The sequence below is a fragment of the Haliotis rufescens genome, unplaced genomic scaffold (assembly GCF_023055435.1).
Source record: "Haliotis rufescens isolate VD_foot unplaced genomic scaffold, xgHalRufe1.0.p SCAF_9, whole genome shotgun sequence".
Lineage (NCBI taxonomy): Eukaryota > Metazoa > Mollusca > Gastropoda > Lepetellida > Haliotidae > Haliotis > Haliotis rufescens.
Window position 1 is genome coordinate 6,321,161 of NW_025964383.1, and position 15,240 is coordinate 6,336,400.

At 41.1% G+C, this 15,240-nt stretch overlaps 1 protein-coding gene across 1 annotated transcript in view; it reads left to right on the top strand.

The window, feature by feature from the left end:
• The window catches only part of LOC124118712 (thymidylate kinase-like), a 38,777-nt gene extending 35,629 nt beyond the window's left edge, over window positions 1-3,148 (top strand). The window contains exon 5 of the mRNA XM_046480948.2: window positions 740-3,148. Coding sequence (XP_046336904.1) covers window positions 740-853 — 114 coding nt within the window. The 3' untranslated portion in view covers window positions 854-3,148. The remainder of the gene's footprint in view (window positions 1-739) is intronic.
• Window positions 3,149-15,240: the final 12,092 nt, after the last annotated feature.

The following is a 15,240-nucleotide window of genomic DNA, read 5'->3' on the forward strand; positions in this document are numbered from 1 at the left end:
ATCTAGTAAAATCTAGATATTTTTAATTTATTTATGTTTTACCTTACCTGACGTTACACAGTGCTTTAGGTGTAGCGACAGATAAGTATAAAAACATTGCATTTAATCAGATATGCTCATATTTGTGTGGGGGGCACGGGTGGCCCAGTCGTCTAAGGCGCTGCGATTCCCTGTGCAGAGTTACGTCCCTTGGGCATGTTAAAAGCGGCGTTAAAACCCAAGTCACTTACTCATATTTGTGTACTTATCCTGCATTACTACGTCTAAGGGCCCATCCATCACAGACACATGACCAAAAGTATGGAGATAAGTCATCAACCACTTCCGGTATGACATGGCAGCTAGTAATTGAGAGGGTTCTGCTTCAGAATGGAACAACCTCGTTTTTCTCTTCAGCAGGATCAATCAGGGCTTCACTCTGTCAAAAGGTAAGCAGTCGATACATAGACGAGTAATGCTGGATAAGTGTACAAATATAAGAAATATCTAGATTTTACTAGTTTTGACATGGACAGTAACATACTTTGCAGGGCCACATTTGAATTTGCTTTGATGATTTTGTTGAGTAAAATGGGAGTGAGAGTGCAAAATATTTGCTGCCACTCTCATTTTACAACTCTGATATTGCTATCCAGGGTACAATGGGTCTCACTGTACATGATATGATAGTGAACCAGTCGGCCTGACCTGCCCAAAAGGATGACTCTTATGAACTTATCCATGTTACTTGGTGTTACAGAGGATCGATGCTGACAAGACTATAGAGGATCTCCACAAAGAACTATATGCCATTGTGAAGCTTACCATCGAGGAGGCAAGGAATAAGAAGATTGATAAATTGTGGGTAGAATGATAGCGCACGCCACAATCTCCTTCGACTACTGGTGGTGAAAGGACTGTTACAAACCCCCCAAGATCAGTTCAACATTTGCTGCAGCAGAATAATGTTTGAAACAGCCACATCGCCAATAAGGAATTAGGATCTTGTCTTGGTGTTTGTTTTTCTGGGCCTGCCACCGCCAGGTCTCGTTGCAACCCCACCCTTTTGACTGTGGTGTCCCACAGTCGAGATACTACTTTTTTGATTTGCCAAATATTGGATATTGACATTTCTTCTCCCCTAAAGGCGCACACACTCTGGCATTAGGTGCAAATTCATGCATAATGTGAAATTTCATTATGATTAGATGTTACATTCACATGCAATTCCTTGGTATTGTACATGTTCACCTCAACAATAGCTACATTCAACTCATTAGTTCCCTAATATTTTGTTGGTAGTATAGTATTTGACCTACTTTTGCATGCATGTAACATCTTAGTCTTTCTCTTCACTTAGGCCTCCTGGATCCTGCTTTCAAACCTCGGTACTCCCTGACTATGTTTGTATGTTTGTAAGCTCCATACATGGAATAGGAAATTTTTCATGTTCTCAGAAAAATCTCAATCATTTCTTGAAGTTCTTAAATGAATCTTATTTGATACTCGTGGATGTGTCCCCGAATTGCAATTTCGTGGCCCTATCATCATTCATTTGTTATTAATTATTTATGTTCCGTAACGGCCTCGTAATCGATTCTTTTGCATTCTTGGCTATTCTTAGCGATTCGTGGCTCCCACAATTTCTTGTCCTCAACCTGAAAACATCCCGAAACAGCCACGAATGTCCTGAGTCAACTACGAATCAAGTAAGAACATGATTCCCCAAGGACCGGGACCAGAGCAACACGTGCTCTCCGTTGAACCTCCATGGTGGAAATGATGGGTTGGCCAGTCTTTCTGGACCCAAGAACATGCCGAAGTGTCAGGAAAAGTACCGATTTTCGCAAACTATTCGTAAATATGTCACATTCGTCATGTCTTATTTGTTGCGATCGTCCTGCATTCGTACCTGCATTCGGCATAATCGTAACTTAGTTGTAGATAATTCTTACAAGTCGTGCATGATCGTACATGAATCTAGTTATTCGTACATGTTTCTCAACCCATTCTTGGCATTCTTCATATTTTTCAACCCAATTAGCCATTTGTCATAGCTGCTTCGTACCGATTCTCCACGAAATTATGCATTATTGGTCGAATCACCACAAATTTCGAAAGTTTCCGATTCAGGGTGATTCGAGATATTCAGGGTCATAGGGGAGCCTTAAACTTGCAGCTTTCCTCCCACATCAAGCTGTCATGCCGTGAGATAACTGAAGTGGTGTTTGAACCAGCTGAATAAATGCCTTCAAAAGATTGTAAATTAGAATCATACTGGTTGTCCATGTGGGCTGATGTTTTGAAGGCTATTCTCCCATTTCTCTAATAATGTGCATGCTGGTGTTTGGTGATCCGCCTGTGATTGACATCACATCACAAGAACTTTAGGCACCAAAGTAGGGGCTCTTTATTATGGGCTGTGCAATTTAAGTCATAAACAGGAGGGTGATTATGGCAAAAGCTTTCTTAGTGTTGCATTTAATGGAGCGGACATGTGAGTGACCTCAGTCGGTGCCCTACCAGTTGCAGTCCCGCTGGTAATGGTTGCCTCCAGAGTTAGTACCCCTGATAGGTATGCTTGTGCCATACCAGGTGATCCCTTGGATGAAACACACATTTAAAAGTAGTCTGCTGTTTTGCACCTTGTTGTGGGACCCGTGAAGATCCGGGGTAGAATAAATCTTCAGCAACCCATGCTTGTCGTAAAAAAACCCCAAGAAGTACGAGAATCTGAACTTTACTAAGAAATTGTAATCCCAAATATAATATTTGTTACATTTGACCACTTTCTAAGTGGCATTGTGTGTTCATAGCTTTCAGCCATGGGAGCCGAGGAAATTTACACTTGTCAGAGGGGTACACAAAGTATGTGATCCTGACTACCAGTTGTCGGACTTTCCCATTTTTGAGGAAGCCTTAGTGGCTGTGTGGGTTAGACCACTTACTTTCTGTACTGGCGAAAAGGTGCCTCACTGTGGCAGTGTGGGTTTGAATCCCGGACGGGACTCAACCCCCTAAAGTACGAGAATCTAAACTTTACTAAGAAAGTGTCATCCCAAATATAACATTTGTTACATTTGACCACTTTCTTAATGGCATTGTGTGTTCGAATCCCTATTATGAATTTTCCTTATCTGAATGTCTCACAAATAAATTATGACATGTACTACATCCAGTTATGAGAATATATCGAGTGTCGAATTGTATGGAACCCAGGCAGGTTCTATTATTTTACACCTTGAAAATGCTCAGCACAATCCCATCTGTATTTTTTTTATATATATCCGGAACTTTGTATCTTTTAAAGACCTCAACATATGACTTTCCTATTTAGATCAAGATAATCTCATACCTGGTGACAAAATTGTCCATGACATTAATTTTACTTAGTTCGCAAGTACAGTCATATACATGGGGTGGCTTAAAGTTCTGAGCCTAACTTTGATGAACTGCTTTGATGGAGTTAGTTGCTTTTTCAAAATAACCCTCCCCAGACATCTAGACACTGATAACCAAATATACTGGAGTGCCTGAATCCCACTGGGGTAGAAGATTTCCTGCTGGTGGTGCAAAAAGTCCACAACGGAAAGGATGTCATTATCATTTGCATAATGCTTGCCAGACAGCTCCTAGTTTGTGGGGACAGGGAGGCCAAGTCGTCTAAGGCGCTGTAATTCGCTGTGCAGCGTTGCGCCCTTGGGCATGCTGGAGCTAGGAACGGGGGTTCGAATCCCGGTTCGAGATGTTTCTAGGTTAGTCAGAACTGTACCCAAGCTCATGGGTTTCACCAAAGTGGTAAACATCTGAGACCTGCATCACTTTTGGCTTTCGACCCATTAAGCTGACACGATGAGATGTAACTGGAACACTGTTCAAAGCAGTGTATAACCCAACTCACTCATCGAGGACAGAAATGTTGACAAACGGATATACAGAGTATTGAAGGTCCGAGAACCAAGGTCGGATAAAGGTTTACACTCCATATAGGACAAAGCTAAGAACATAATATTATCCCTGTACATCTTCTTTTACATCCCTGTACCTCTTCTTTTATATGGTGTGGAAATATGTGATGTAGACAGATTTGAAAAAATAGAACAAGTGCATATCATGGCTTGTAAGAAGTTTCTTAAAGTTGGTTTGCAAACACCAAATGCTTTTGTGTATGGGGAATGCGGTCGATACCCACTATATGTAAATGCTATGTGTCGTTCTGTAAAGTAAACACCAAAGGGTTGATACCCTGGAATATTGCTCCACATGTAGGGAAAGTTGACTAGAAAGTCACCCCTCTTATAATACAGTTATGTGGAGAATATTTCATCACCCTGAATCTTAATGCATAATAATAAATATGAAACAGATGAGGCGTTCTCACTGGTCTCCTTTGTTTCTAGTTCAGGTGGGTAAATCAGTGGAAGGGAATTGGCTATTTGATTGTTATTGAACGATATGAGATCATCAATATACCTGAAGCTGAAGTTAAACTTCTTGGCCAAAAGACCTTGTTTTGACTTTGCCAATCACAACAGAAATTCCGCCGATTCATGTGCATAAAATGAGTGCTTTTAACTGTATTACAGATTAATGTGGGAGGGAAGTCCGAAGGGGTGCAGGTCTCAGACGTTTACCACTTCAGTGAAACCCACGAGCACGGGTATGGTGCTGATAAACCTAGAAACACAATCGGGGCGAACCGGGATTCGAACCCACAATCATAGGTTTCTGGCGTGCCCAAGGGACGCAACTCTGCACAGCGAACCGCGGCGCCTGAGGCGACTTGGCCACCCGTGCCCCCCATATGCATGAAGAAACAGATCCGCCAGAAAAGGGAGCACTATTGGTGCCCATAGGGATTCCTGCTTCACATTTCACATATTGTTTTCTCAGTAAACTTCAGACGGCATTTGCTTTCATTTTTCACAAATTGTCCTGTGCATAATCGCATTCTCATGACATAGTCGGAATCGTACAATGGATTCTGCATTTAGTAGTAGTACATTAAAATGGAATTAGGGATATGATTTATTGTTCTTAACAATAGGTTACATAACACTGCTAAAAGAAAAGCCATAACAAGTTGCCTGAACCTGTGATCAGCTTGCACTGGTTGTGGGTGTGGTCCAGACTGTACCCCACACCGACATCTGCCACCATAGCAGTGAGAGTGAGGCACCACAGAACACGAACTGTTCACCTTGCATGGCGACCTAATTGTGACAAGCCCTGTAACAAACATCAGTAAAGAGGAGCAGGAGTTTTACCTCAGGAACTCCTCAAAATCAAGATGGTGTCTCGAATCATTTGTGTATTTATATAATTCTGGTGTTCTTCTCTAAAAGTGGAGGTTAGTTATTTTGATATAACACTCGAACCGTGGTGACCTTGATCTGTGGCAAATTTAGAGCAACATATTCTGGGAAAAGGAGAAACAAACTAGTTTTTCAACCTCGCCAGGGACAGATTTTACCAGAGAAATGTTGACAAACGTATACTCAACAAAAAAATGTTCCTGTGACCCCAATATTTTAGTTTATTTTTCAAACAAGTAAAGTTTGGTTTTCAATATTGTAGTACATGTATGGAATCAAGTCACAAAAACGCAACTGCTACAGAAAAGCATGCATTCCATGCAAAAGTTAACTTTTATGCAAGCCCCATGCATTTCACTACCCAAGAGTGGGTATAAAACATGTGCGTAAACGGGATTCCATATGCATTGTTTAGCATCGTGCTGACAACAACCACTCAGAAAAACAACAAAATTACGCAATTATTCAACATTACGAAATGCCACGCCTGTCCGAAAATGAGCGTCTGCGAGCCATTGGATAGAGTCAACGTGATGTTGCAAGACAATTTAACGTCCACAGAAACACCATTTGGTGTTTATGGCAACGTTGGCAACAAACGAATGCAGCCGGAGACCATCCTCGGAGTGGCAGGCCACGCGTAACCAATACTCGACAAGACAACTGGATTCGAACAACACACCTACGAAATCGATTCCAGCCAGCAACAGTGACTGCAAGAATCATCCCTGGCCTTCGACGAATATCTTCACAAACCGTACGTCGTCGCCTCAGATGTGCAGGGATTGTCGCCAGAAGACCCGCCAGACGTCCCATTTTGACAGGAAACCACCGCCAAGTACGTCTACAGTGGTGCAGACAGCATCTACGCTGGACGGCCATGCAGTGGGGACAAGTTCTATTCACTGACGATTCTCGTTTTCACCTAAGCCACATCGATGGACGGATTCGAGTGTACCGACGTCGAGGTGAACGTTACGTCAATCATTGTGTCATGAAAGAAGATTGGTTCGGGGGCGGCAGCGTTATGGTATGGGATGGGATTACAGCAAGACAGAGGACCCGTTTGATAGTGGTAGAGGGAAATCTCAATGGACATCGCTACCGCGACGAGATCATCGGCCCTGTTCTGTTCTACCGTTTCTGCGTAGTCATGGCCCAGGCATTACCTTTCAACATGACAACGCCCGGCCTCATATTGCCCGACTTGTTGATGATTCTCTTCAACAAAACAACGTGAATGTTATCCCCTGGCCGGCTCGCTCCCCTGATATCTCACCAATCGTGTACATGTGGGAAGAGATGGATCAGCGCCTTCGACGTCAACCACGTGTTCCACATATCCTCCAGGAACCTCGAAACATGCTCCAGCAGATATGGAGACATATCCAACAGGACTTTGTGCGACGCCTGGTCCATTCCATGAGACGAAGATGTGTTGCTTGCATCGCAACCAGAGTTGGAAACACACGCTATTGATTTGTAAATCGAGATTTTGGCATGTTCATGTTTTTTTTTAATGAAATGACGCATTTACTGAAGTTAGTATGGCAAATTAAACCAATTGAACGTTTACAGGCGTCTTTTATCTGTTGCAAAACGAAATTTTCAGATTTGGTAAAAAACATAACTTTGCATTAAATCTTATTCAATGTCACAGGAACTTTTGTTGTTCAGTATATTTTCAGAGTGTTGAAGGTCAGAGAACCAAGGTCAGATAAATGTTTATATAAATACTCAATATAGGTCAAAGATATTAAAAAAACACCATACGTATTGCCCCAGTACAAGCGACAAAAACACTTTCATGAAATACATTTAAATATTGATATGCTTACCTTTTCCATTATTGGTGCGCATTCGTAGTATACCATGAATTAATCTACGAAAATGTATGATCGTAAGTCCCCACGGTCCCCAGTATGGTGACCTAACTTTGGATAATGGCTCTGTTTTAGATTGTACTGTAATTTGATTGTTTATTCTTTTAATGCTATCAAACTCGTTTTAAATACAATCTGTGATAATCTAGATTCTACTATCCCTCAATGACAGGATTTTATACACACTAAGAATATGTATTGTTAATTAATACTTTTGTCTCGTCATAATTTGGCTGAAATATTGCCGATGTAACGTAAAGTGTACACTCACTCAGATTTTAACCAACTCGTAAGAATGCATCAGCAATAACGCTGTCTTTGCCTTTCATATGCTTGATGTCTAAATCACATTCTTGCAAAGACAGGTTTCAGCGCATCAAACGTTGGTTTTTGTTCATTTTATGGAGGGGGCGGTCGGGTAGCCAAGTGGTTAAATCATCGCTTGTCACGCCAAGACTCGGGTTCGATTCCCGACATGGGTACAATGTCATTATATGTGAAGCCCATTTCTGGTGTCCCACGCCGTATTTTTGCTGGAATATTGCTAAAAGAAGCGCAAAATCACACACTCGCTCATTTTATGAAGAAACTCAGTGGATTGTGATAAGTGTACACTTGATAGGAAACAAAGTAGTACCCAAGTACACTTCAAATTGATGCAAAGCTGACAATAGAGCAAGGGTTTCTATTTCAATGGTGGAATAATTTCTCAGAAGTTAATTTTTTTTCGTGAATTATAACAAACAGGATGATCAAAGCCTGATGCATCTTCCTGCAACAGGACAGCGCCAGTACCATGTCACTAGCATCTACAGCTAATTTGAAAGATTTTTCAAAGCTTGGTGTCTGGAGAATTAACGAGAATGAGCAGCCTGGCAATTGCTGTCCCCAACAATTTTCACCTGTTTGCCCTGCAAATTTGTGAGAGTCTCCACCACATGTGACAAAATTTACGGTGGTAACCAGTCACACCCAGAAATCTCATAAGTTCGTTTTGGTTTTGTGGAACTTTGAATTTTAAAATAGCTTCCACCTTTGCTTGTGCGCATTGTACCCGACCTCGGCCTATGACATGACCTAAAGATTGTACATGTGCCTGTGCAAATTCACTTTTTACTAAATCAATTGTTAACTTGGCTTCAGTGAGTGTCTCCATGAAGACACGGATACTTTTTAGCTGCTCGACCAACTCCATGTAATGATTGATCACATCTTCAACATAGGCTTCAACACCCTCAAGATTGTCGTTCTGTACCTTGTATTTAACTTCCTTCTTCAGAATTTCAACCTTTATTGGATTCATCCGATGGGGATGTTATTTCACATTTCTTTGTCCTTTTACAACGGCCTGGTTACAAGAACCGTGGTACCTAATCATGTAATGGTTGACCAGGGGTAGGCAAAAACACTAAGACTTTATCACCGCAACTGGAATTTCTCTCTTGAGACTTTTTGTCATAGAGTACTTTCATTTTGTCCTGGGATTCCTTCAAGTTATCCCAGCAACTTCACAAGCTTTTGAAAGCCTAGCCCGAAAGGATGAGACGTTCTCCAACAAACTCATTTCAGACCTACATTAAGCCAAATTGAAACAATATGTTAACCCTGAAATATGTACGTAAAAGAACTTAATGTGAAACCAAAAAAAACACAAACTAAGGGTACACAATCAACAAATGTATTACAAAAATTCACTAGGTTTATTATTCAAATTACTGCACAGCAATTTAAATGGCAGTACACTAAAGAGTGGTAGTACAATATTCAATGACCGTTAAAATATGATGGCAATGGCCAGTATCAAATACAAAAATACAGTGATGATAGCAAAGGTCCGTGACAGCCTTCAAGCTTCCGAGATGGCTAGGCAGTGAATCTGGGGCGATAAACGATCTTCACACGAACGCTAGTCTTGGTGTAATGAAATGTGTGAGAGATGCAAGAGGCACGCTCTTGTTCCCTTATATGCCGTCTAACTGGTTATTATCCCCCGCCACGAAGTGGAAGGGGGATATAGGAATGGGTGCCGTCCGTCACACTTAGTTTTCGGAGCAGATCTTGAAAACCGTACCATATTTCTTCACCAAACTTGGCACATAGATAGATCTAGTGGTGAACTGGTGCCTTTTGATAGTTTGGGATTTTTAAAAAAGTTATTTTTCGAGTTTCCATGGCAACGACTTTGATTTAGACTGAAAATGGCGGTAGTCCTCGTTTCCGGAGCAGATCTTGAAAACCGTACCATATTTCTTCACCATATTTTGCACATTGATTGGTCAAGTGGTGAACTGGTGCCTTTGGATAGTTTTGGATTTTTTTTAAGATTTATTTTTCGAGTTTCCATGGCAACGACTTTGATTTAGACTGAAAATGGCGGTAGTCCTCGTTTCCGGAGCAGATCTTGAAAACCGTACCATATTTCTTCACCATATTTTGCACATTGATTGGTCAAGTGGTGAACTGGTGCCTTTGGATAGTTTTGGATTTTTTTTAAGATTTATTTTTCGAGTTTCCATGGCAACGACTTTGATTTAGACTGAAAATGGCGGTAGTCCTCGTTTCCGGAGCAGATCTTGAAAACCGTACCATATTTCTTCACCAAACTTGGCACATAGATAGATCTAGTGGTGAACTGGTGCCTTTTGATAATTTGGGATTTAAAAAAAAAATATTTTTCGAGTTTCCATGGCAACGACTTTGATTTAGACTGAAAATGGCAGATGTCCTCGTTTCCGGAGCAGATCTTGAAAACCGTACCATATTTCTTCACCATATTTTGCACATTGATTGGTCAAGTGGTGAACTGGTGCCTTTGGATAGTTTTGGATTTTTTTTAAGATTTATTTTTCGAGTTTCCATGGCAACGACTTTGATTTAGACTGAAAATGGCGGTAGTCCTCGTTTCCGGAGCAGATCTTGAAAACCGTACCATATTTCTTCACCAAACTTGGCACATAGATAGATCAAATGGTGAACTGGTGCCTTTGGATAGTTTGGGATTTTAAAAAAATATATTTTTCGAGTTTCCATGGCAACGACTTTGATTTAGACTGAAAATGGCGGTAGTCCTCGTTTCCAGAGCAGATCTTGAAAAACATACTATATTTCTTTACAAAAAGGCTCAGTGAACATAGTTCACAGGAGCTTATGCATTGCACACACCCGAAATGTCATATTGGCGGGGGATGTGAGTATTTCATGCTTGTTGGAAATGTCCACACAGTGCCCTCACAACATAGAATATTCCACATGTTCACATGTTCCACAACATAGAACATTCTATCACAATCCACGGTATTCCGGAAGTTTACATATCACACAAGCATCTATATGTAGTAACTTCCGTAAAACTGCTTACATTAATAGCACTACACTCCTGACAACCAATCACTGTCCAAATAAAAAGCAACGAGGGTCAACAAAATGTCAACAGAACAATGTAACACAATAACAATCATTGTTCAACAATAATACACACTGACAGAGAACACCCTCCTTTTGGGGAAAGAAAGTTTGAACAAAGTGAGAACTTTGTTTGCTAATAAAAGTACAAAAAGTGCTTAGTGCAGTCAATTATATACGTTATACATGAGAAATGCTAACAAAAATGCAACGTTTGAACAAAGTTTCCGACTTCTAAAACATTTCACCTGAACACATTCTAGCATCACCATGGTCACCACCCAAACAAATTGGTCACGTACTGTAATCTATGGTGGCCGAGAGGGGACATCGCTTTCTCGCTTTCTCGCTTTATCGCTTTCTCGCTCTATCGCTCACTCGCCCTATTGCTTCTTATAATGACTAACCATAGTCATATGAAGGAATCGGGTGTTCTTTAACTTCTTTTGAATAGTATGTGCTGTAAATCTTGAAATTAACGTTCATTATAAATGAAAAAAAAATTAGCGTAGACATAATTACCGTATTCGACGTAATAAGTGCCAAGGGCGCTCTCAAGAATAATATTTTGGCGGGAAAAAAAAGTTGAGTTGAAAGAAAAAATTCGTGGTTTATGTTGACAGCCTGAAATGTTTATGTACTACAGATATATTTTTCCCGAATTTAATTGCCCATAATTAAGTGTGCATATAACGCACGAGTGCGTATTATACTCGAATAAATAAGTCTGGTGTACATTAATCAATCGCAAGGGGTGCTAATTGGGATTGTTCACTAGCCAATATTTTAGCAAATATCGCCGTGGGCGTTGATTAGAGCGGGGCGCTTATTACTTTCGAATAAGGTAATTATACTTTGCATTTATGTCTCAGAAATGACTGTTGATAAGACGGCCTCACTGAACACTTTGAATAGCGGAAATACCAACTTGAATATAAAACCAATCAACTATCTATTTCCACAATACGGTTACTGAGAACAATATGTCATCCAAAAACTAGAAATTACATAAAGGACATCCGGTAGTATTAACCATTGCTTGGGTGAGGACTTCCACTTTGATGACATCTACTCCGCAAACAGAATAAACGTTGATATAAGCGTTGTTTTTAGGAAAACACTATTGCTTTTTAGGAAGTACGTACTACTCAGCGCTATTGAGCGGTGTTATTTGCTATTTGTTTTGATAACTTGGCCTGGGGGCGGGGGATCCAATAGCTAAATAGGTTCATAAATCAATCAAATTCTTTTTTTACGCAGAAATACGTGGATTGTTATAAAAGCACATATGTCTGTACTGTTAAATTATATTTCAGTAGATAGTGAGAAAATTTCAACATTCCGTCCATATGAATAATTTGAAATGCGACTGGAAAAATCTCAGCTCTCTTTTATGATTAAAACCCACAAGAGGGAATATTGCTATACCGCGAGAAAGCGATAGAGCGAGAAAGCGATAAAGCGATAGAGCGAGAAAGCGATAGAGCGAGAAAGCGATATTTCCCATAATGCCGTACATTAAAACGGTTTTTGCTATTTAGTGATCCTGTAATTCTCACCGCTATTTTGCCTCCTATGATTATATTTTTTAAACATCTTGTAGTAGATAAATATGTTACAAAATACACACGTATTTTTTTCTCGTTTAGCTTGCATATTTTCTTGTAGTGTAATAAATAAGCAAGATTCAAAGAATACAGATAGTCACTTTTTATATTTTCATTTTGTTCATAGTATCCCCATAGTATGGTTACAGCGTTCGATCGTCAAGCCGAAGACCCAGTTCGATTCCCCACATGGGTACAATGTGTGAAGCCCATTTCTGGTGTTACCCGTGATATAACTGGATTATTGTTAAAAGCGACGTGAAACCATTCTCACTCACTCACAGCGGTGTTTATCAAATTACTATATGCAAGTACATATATTTGTAGATTTGCATAAGACAAGAAACACAATTCAAGTTAAACATACATCAAATGTCAAAAAGAACATTTACGGACAACCTTATGACACACTGTAAATCATATACTACCGAAAACAAGTTATAGAACACCCACAATTATAAGATTGTATTTTTGCAAAACAATCAGCCATGACTAATTAACCATAGTCTTCTTAACTTCTTTTGAAAAGTATGTATTTAGATTTTAACCTGATTTATTTAGAGCGTATTGCCATGATCTGCCACGCGCTTTCGGCGAGATGGTCACATACAACTGAATAGGGCCATAAATAAATCAATTACATTTTACGCAAATATCGGTGGATTGTTTTAAAATCACCTACGTCTGTACAGTTAAATTATGTTTTAAGTAAATCGTGAGAAAAGTTCAACATTACCTCCCAGTTGCAGCAGATATCACATGCGGCCCCTGTAGTGGTCAAGAGGGGATACTGCTTAACCGCGAGAAAGCGATAAAGCGAGAAAGCGAGAAAGCGATAGAGCGAGAAAGCGATGTCCCCTCTCGGCCACCATAGTAATCCCATGCGTGTGACGACTTGATCACCTGATCCACATCATTCTCTTTGTCTTTGCCACCGTGTGGAGACGTGAGTTAAGTACCAGTGTGTTTGGGTAAGCTACCTCCCATCCCAGATCCTCAGGCACGGGACCATAACGCTCATGTCATCTGGTGGGAGAACATCAATGCCTACGACATTTTCTGGACCAGTCTTCTTCCCCGGTTCTTCAAAAGGCGGCGTCCACCAACCAAACTTCGACTGCTTTTGGTCACGCCCTACTGGCCAGCTCGAACATTGCAGAAAGAACGTTCCATTGAGGGGCGATCTTCTCAAGCTTCACTCCCACCTACTGCATCTGTCGCCAGAAACTCTACAACTTCGCAATATGGCTTATCTCCAGGAGTCACTTGTCGCCAAAAGATATTAGAAGAGAGTAGCCAAGACCATCACTGTGGCTCACCTCAACAAAGGCCTAATATGACCATAAATAGAAGGCATGAGAAGCTTGATAACCCTACAGCTGAGGTTTGTCTGGTGACAAGCTGCATGTATCTACATGTCTGGCGTGGCTTAGTGACATTTCTAAGATTCCCTACACAATAACTTCCAAGATCTAGCTTGACTAAAGATGCAATTTGGAGTATCTTGCACACATAAAAAAATGGATTTTAGAAAGACACAGTTTGGCATAATATACTGGCTTTTATCAAACAATACCTGGTTGCATTTATCTATAGTCACACATCATATATCCTCGATTGAGTACATGTAAGTACACACCTATTAGTAGTGCCAATGGCATACGTTGACGTAGTGCGTCTTTTGGGTGACGTAGCTTGGCTTTTGGGTGTACTACTTAATCGGGGGAATTAGCGGTAGCAGCGGTCACGACTGGCTATCACCTTGAAGAACAGAGAAGGCTGCTGAGTTGATGGCGTTTATTCGGTGGAAGCAGAGTGAAGTTTACACAGAAGTACATTTAATTATAATGACACGATAATATGATACGTGTACAACTCGTAGAGTCATATTCCTATAATTGTATACATATAATTATAATACTTCGTTACGAGTACAACACGTATGATCATAATAATACAATCGGCATACAACCGATAATGATGTTATAGTGCAAACCATTTAAATACTTTTATTTAATATTTCATTTATCTAAATACCTAACTGGTTCAACATGTTTCCAAGTGCACCGAAATTCTATGGCCTTTGTCTGTTTAAAATATTCAGCAAACATTCGACGTATCCCCTCTTATCATAAGCCCCTCCGGGCAGGACCCTTAATCTCCAGGGCTATCTATAAATTTCAATTAACACCTAACGTCGCCGGATCTTACGTCTATACATACACGTGGGACAATGACCTTGCCACACGTTACGTAATACCTCGCTCTACAAAACCCGACTGACATGGTCAGTCAGGGAGAGACAGCCTAGAGAAGAGCCAGAAGGTAAGTGACAGAACGGTTCTCCCACCCGGGAACATTGGCCACTCGGTCCCGGTGTGCGTTCTGTCACGTTATTATCAACATGTACCTTTTCGACTTATTCCAAACCATCAACAATAAACATGGCTGCTGTCGTCTGAAACTTCACCCCTGAGTTTTGTCTTCCGTCTCCACCCTGAGCTACCATCCGAGGGCCGAAACTAACGCCCTTGGACAGATGATGGAGAATAATCCGGGTAGCGTGAGTTTGCTGTGACTCACGCACGATCCCCCTACCCTAACTCGCAGCAAAGCAAATGGTAGTTCAGAGTTGATGGGAGACAAAAGCAGCGTCAAGCCAGCCGCCATCTTGACGGGAAAACGAAGAAGATGACAGACAGCACCCCAGCCAACCCGATCGTCAGCAACAGACGCACCCCAGCCAACCCGATCGTCAGCAACAGACGCACCCCAGCCAACCCGATCGTCAGCAACAGACAACACCCCAGCCAACCCGATCGTCAGCAACAGACGCACCCCAGCCAACCCGATCGTCAGCAACACACAGCAGCCCAAGTAGTATAGTCTCAGTCCGCAGAAGGCCATTTTGGTTGAGGGAGGTTGAGGGAAAATAGGGAAGGTGATTGGCTGATCCACGTCACGTGATCGGATAGGATGACTCATGCATCAACAGCGCGTCGGGAAAGGGGGGAATGAAAGGTGTGTGTTTATGAGGCAGAAAAGAATTCATAA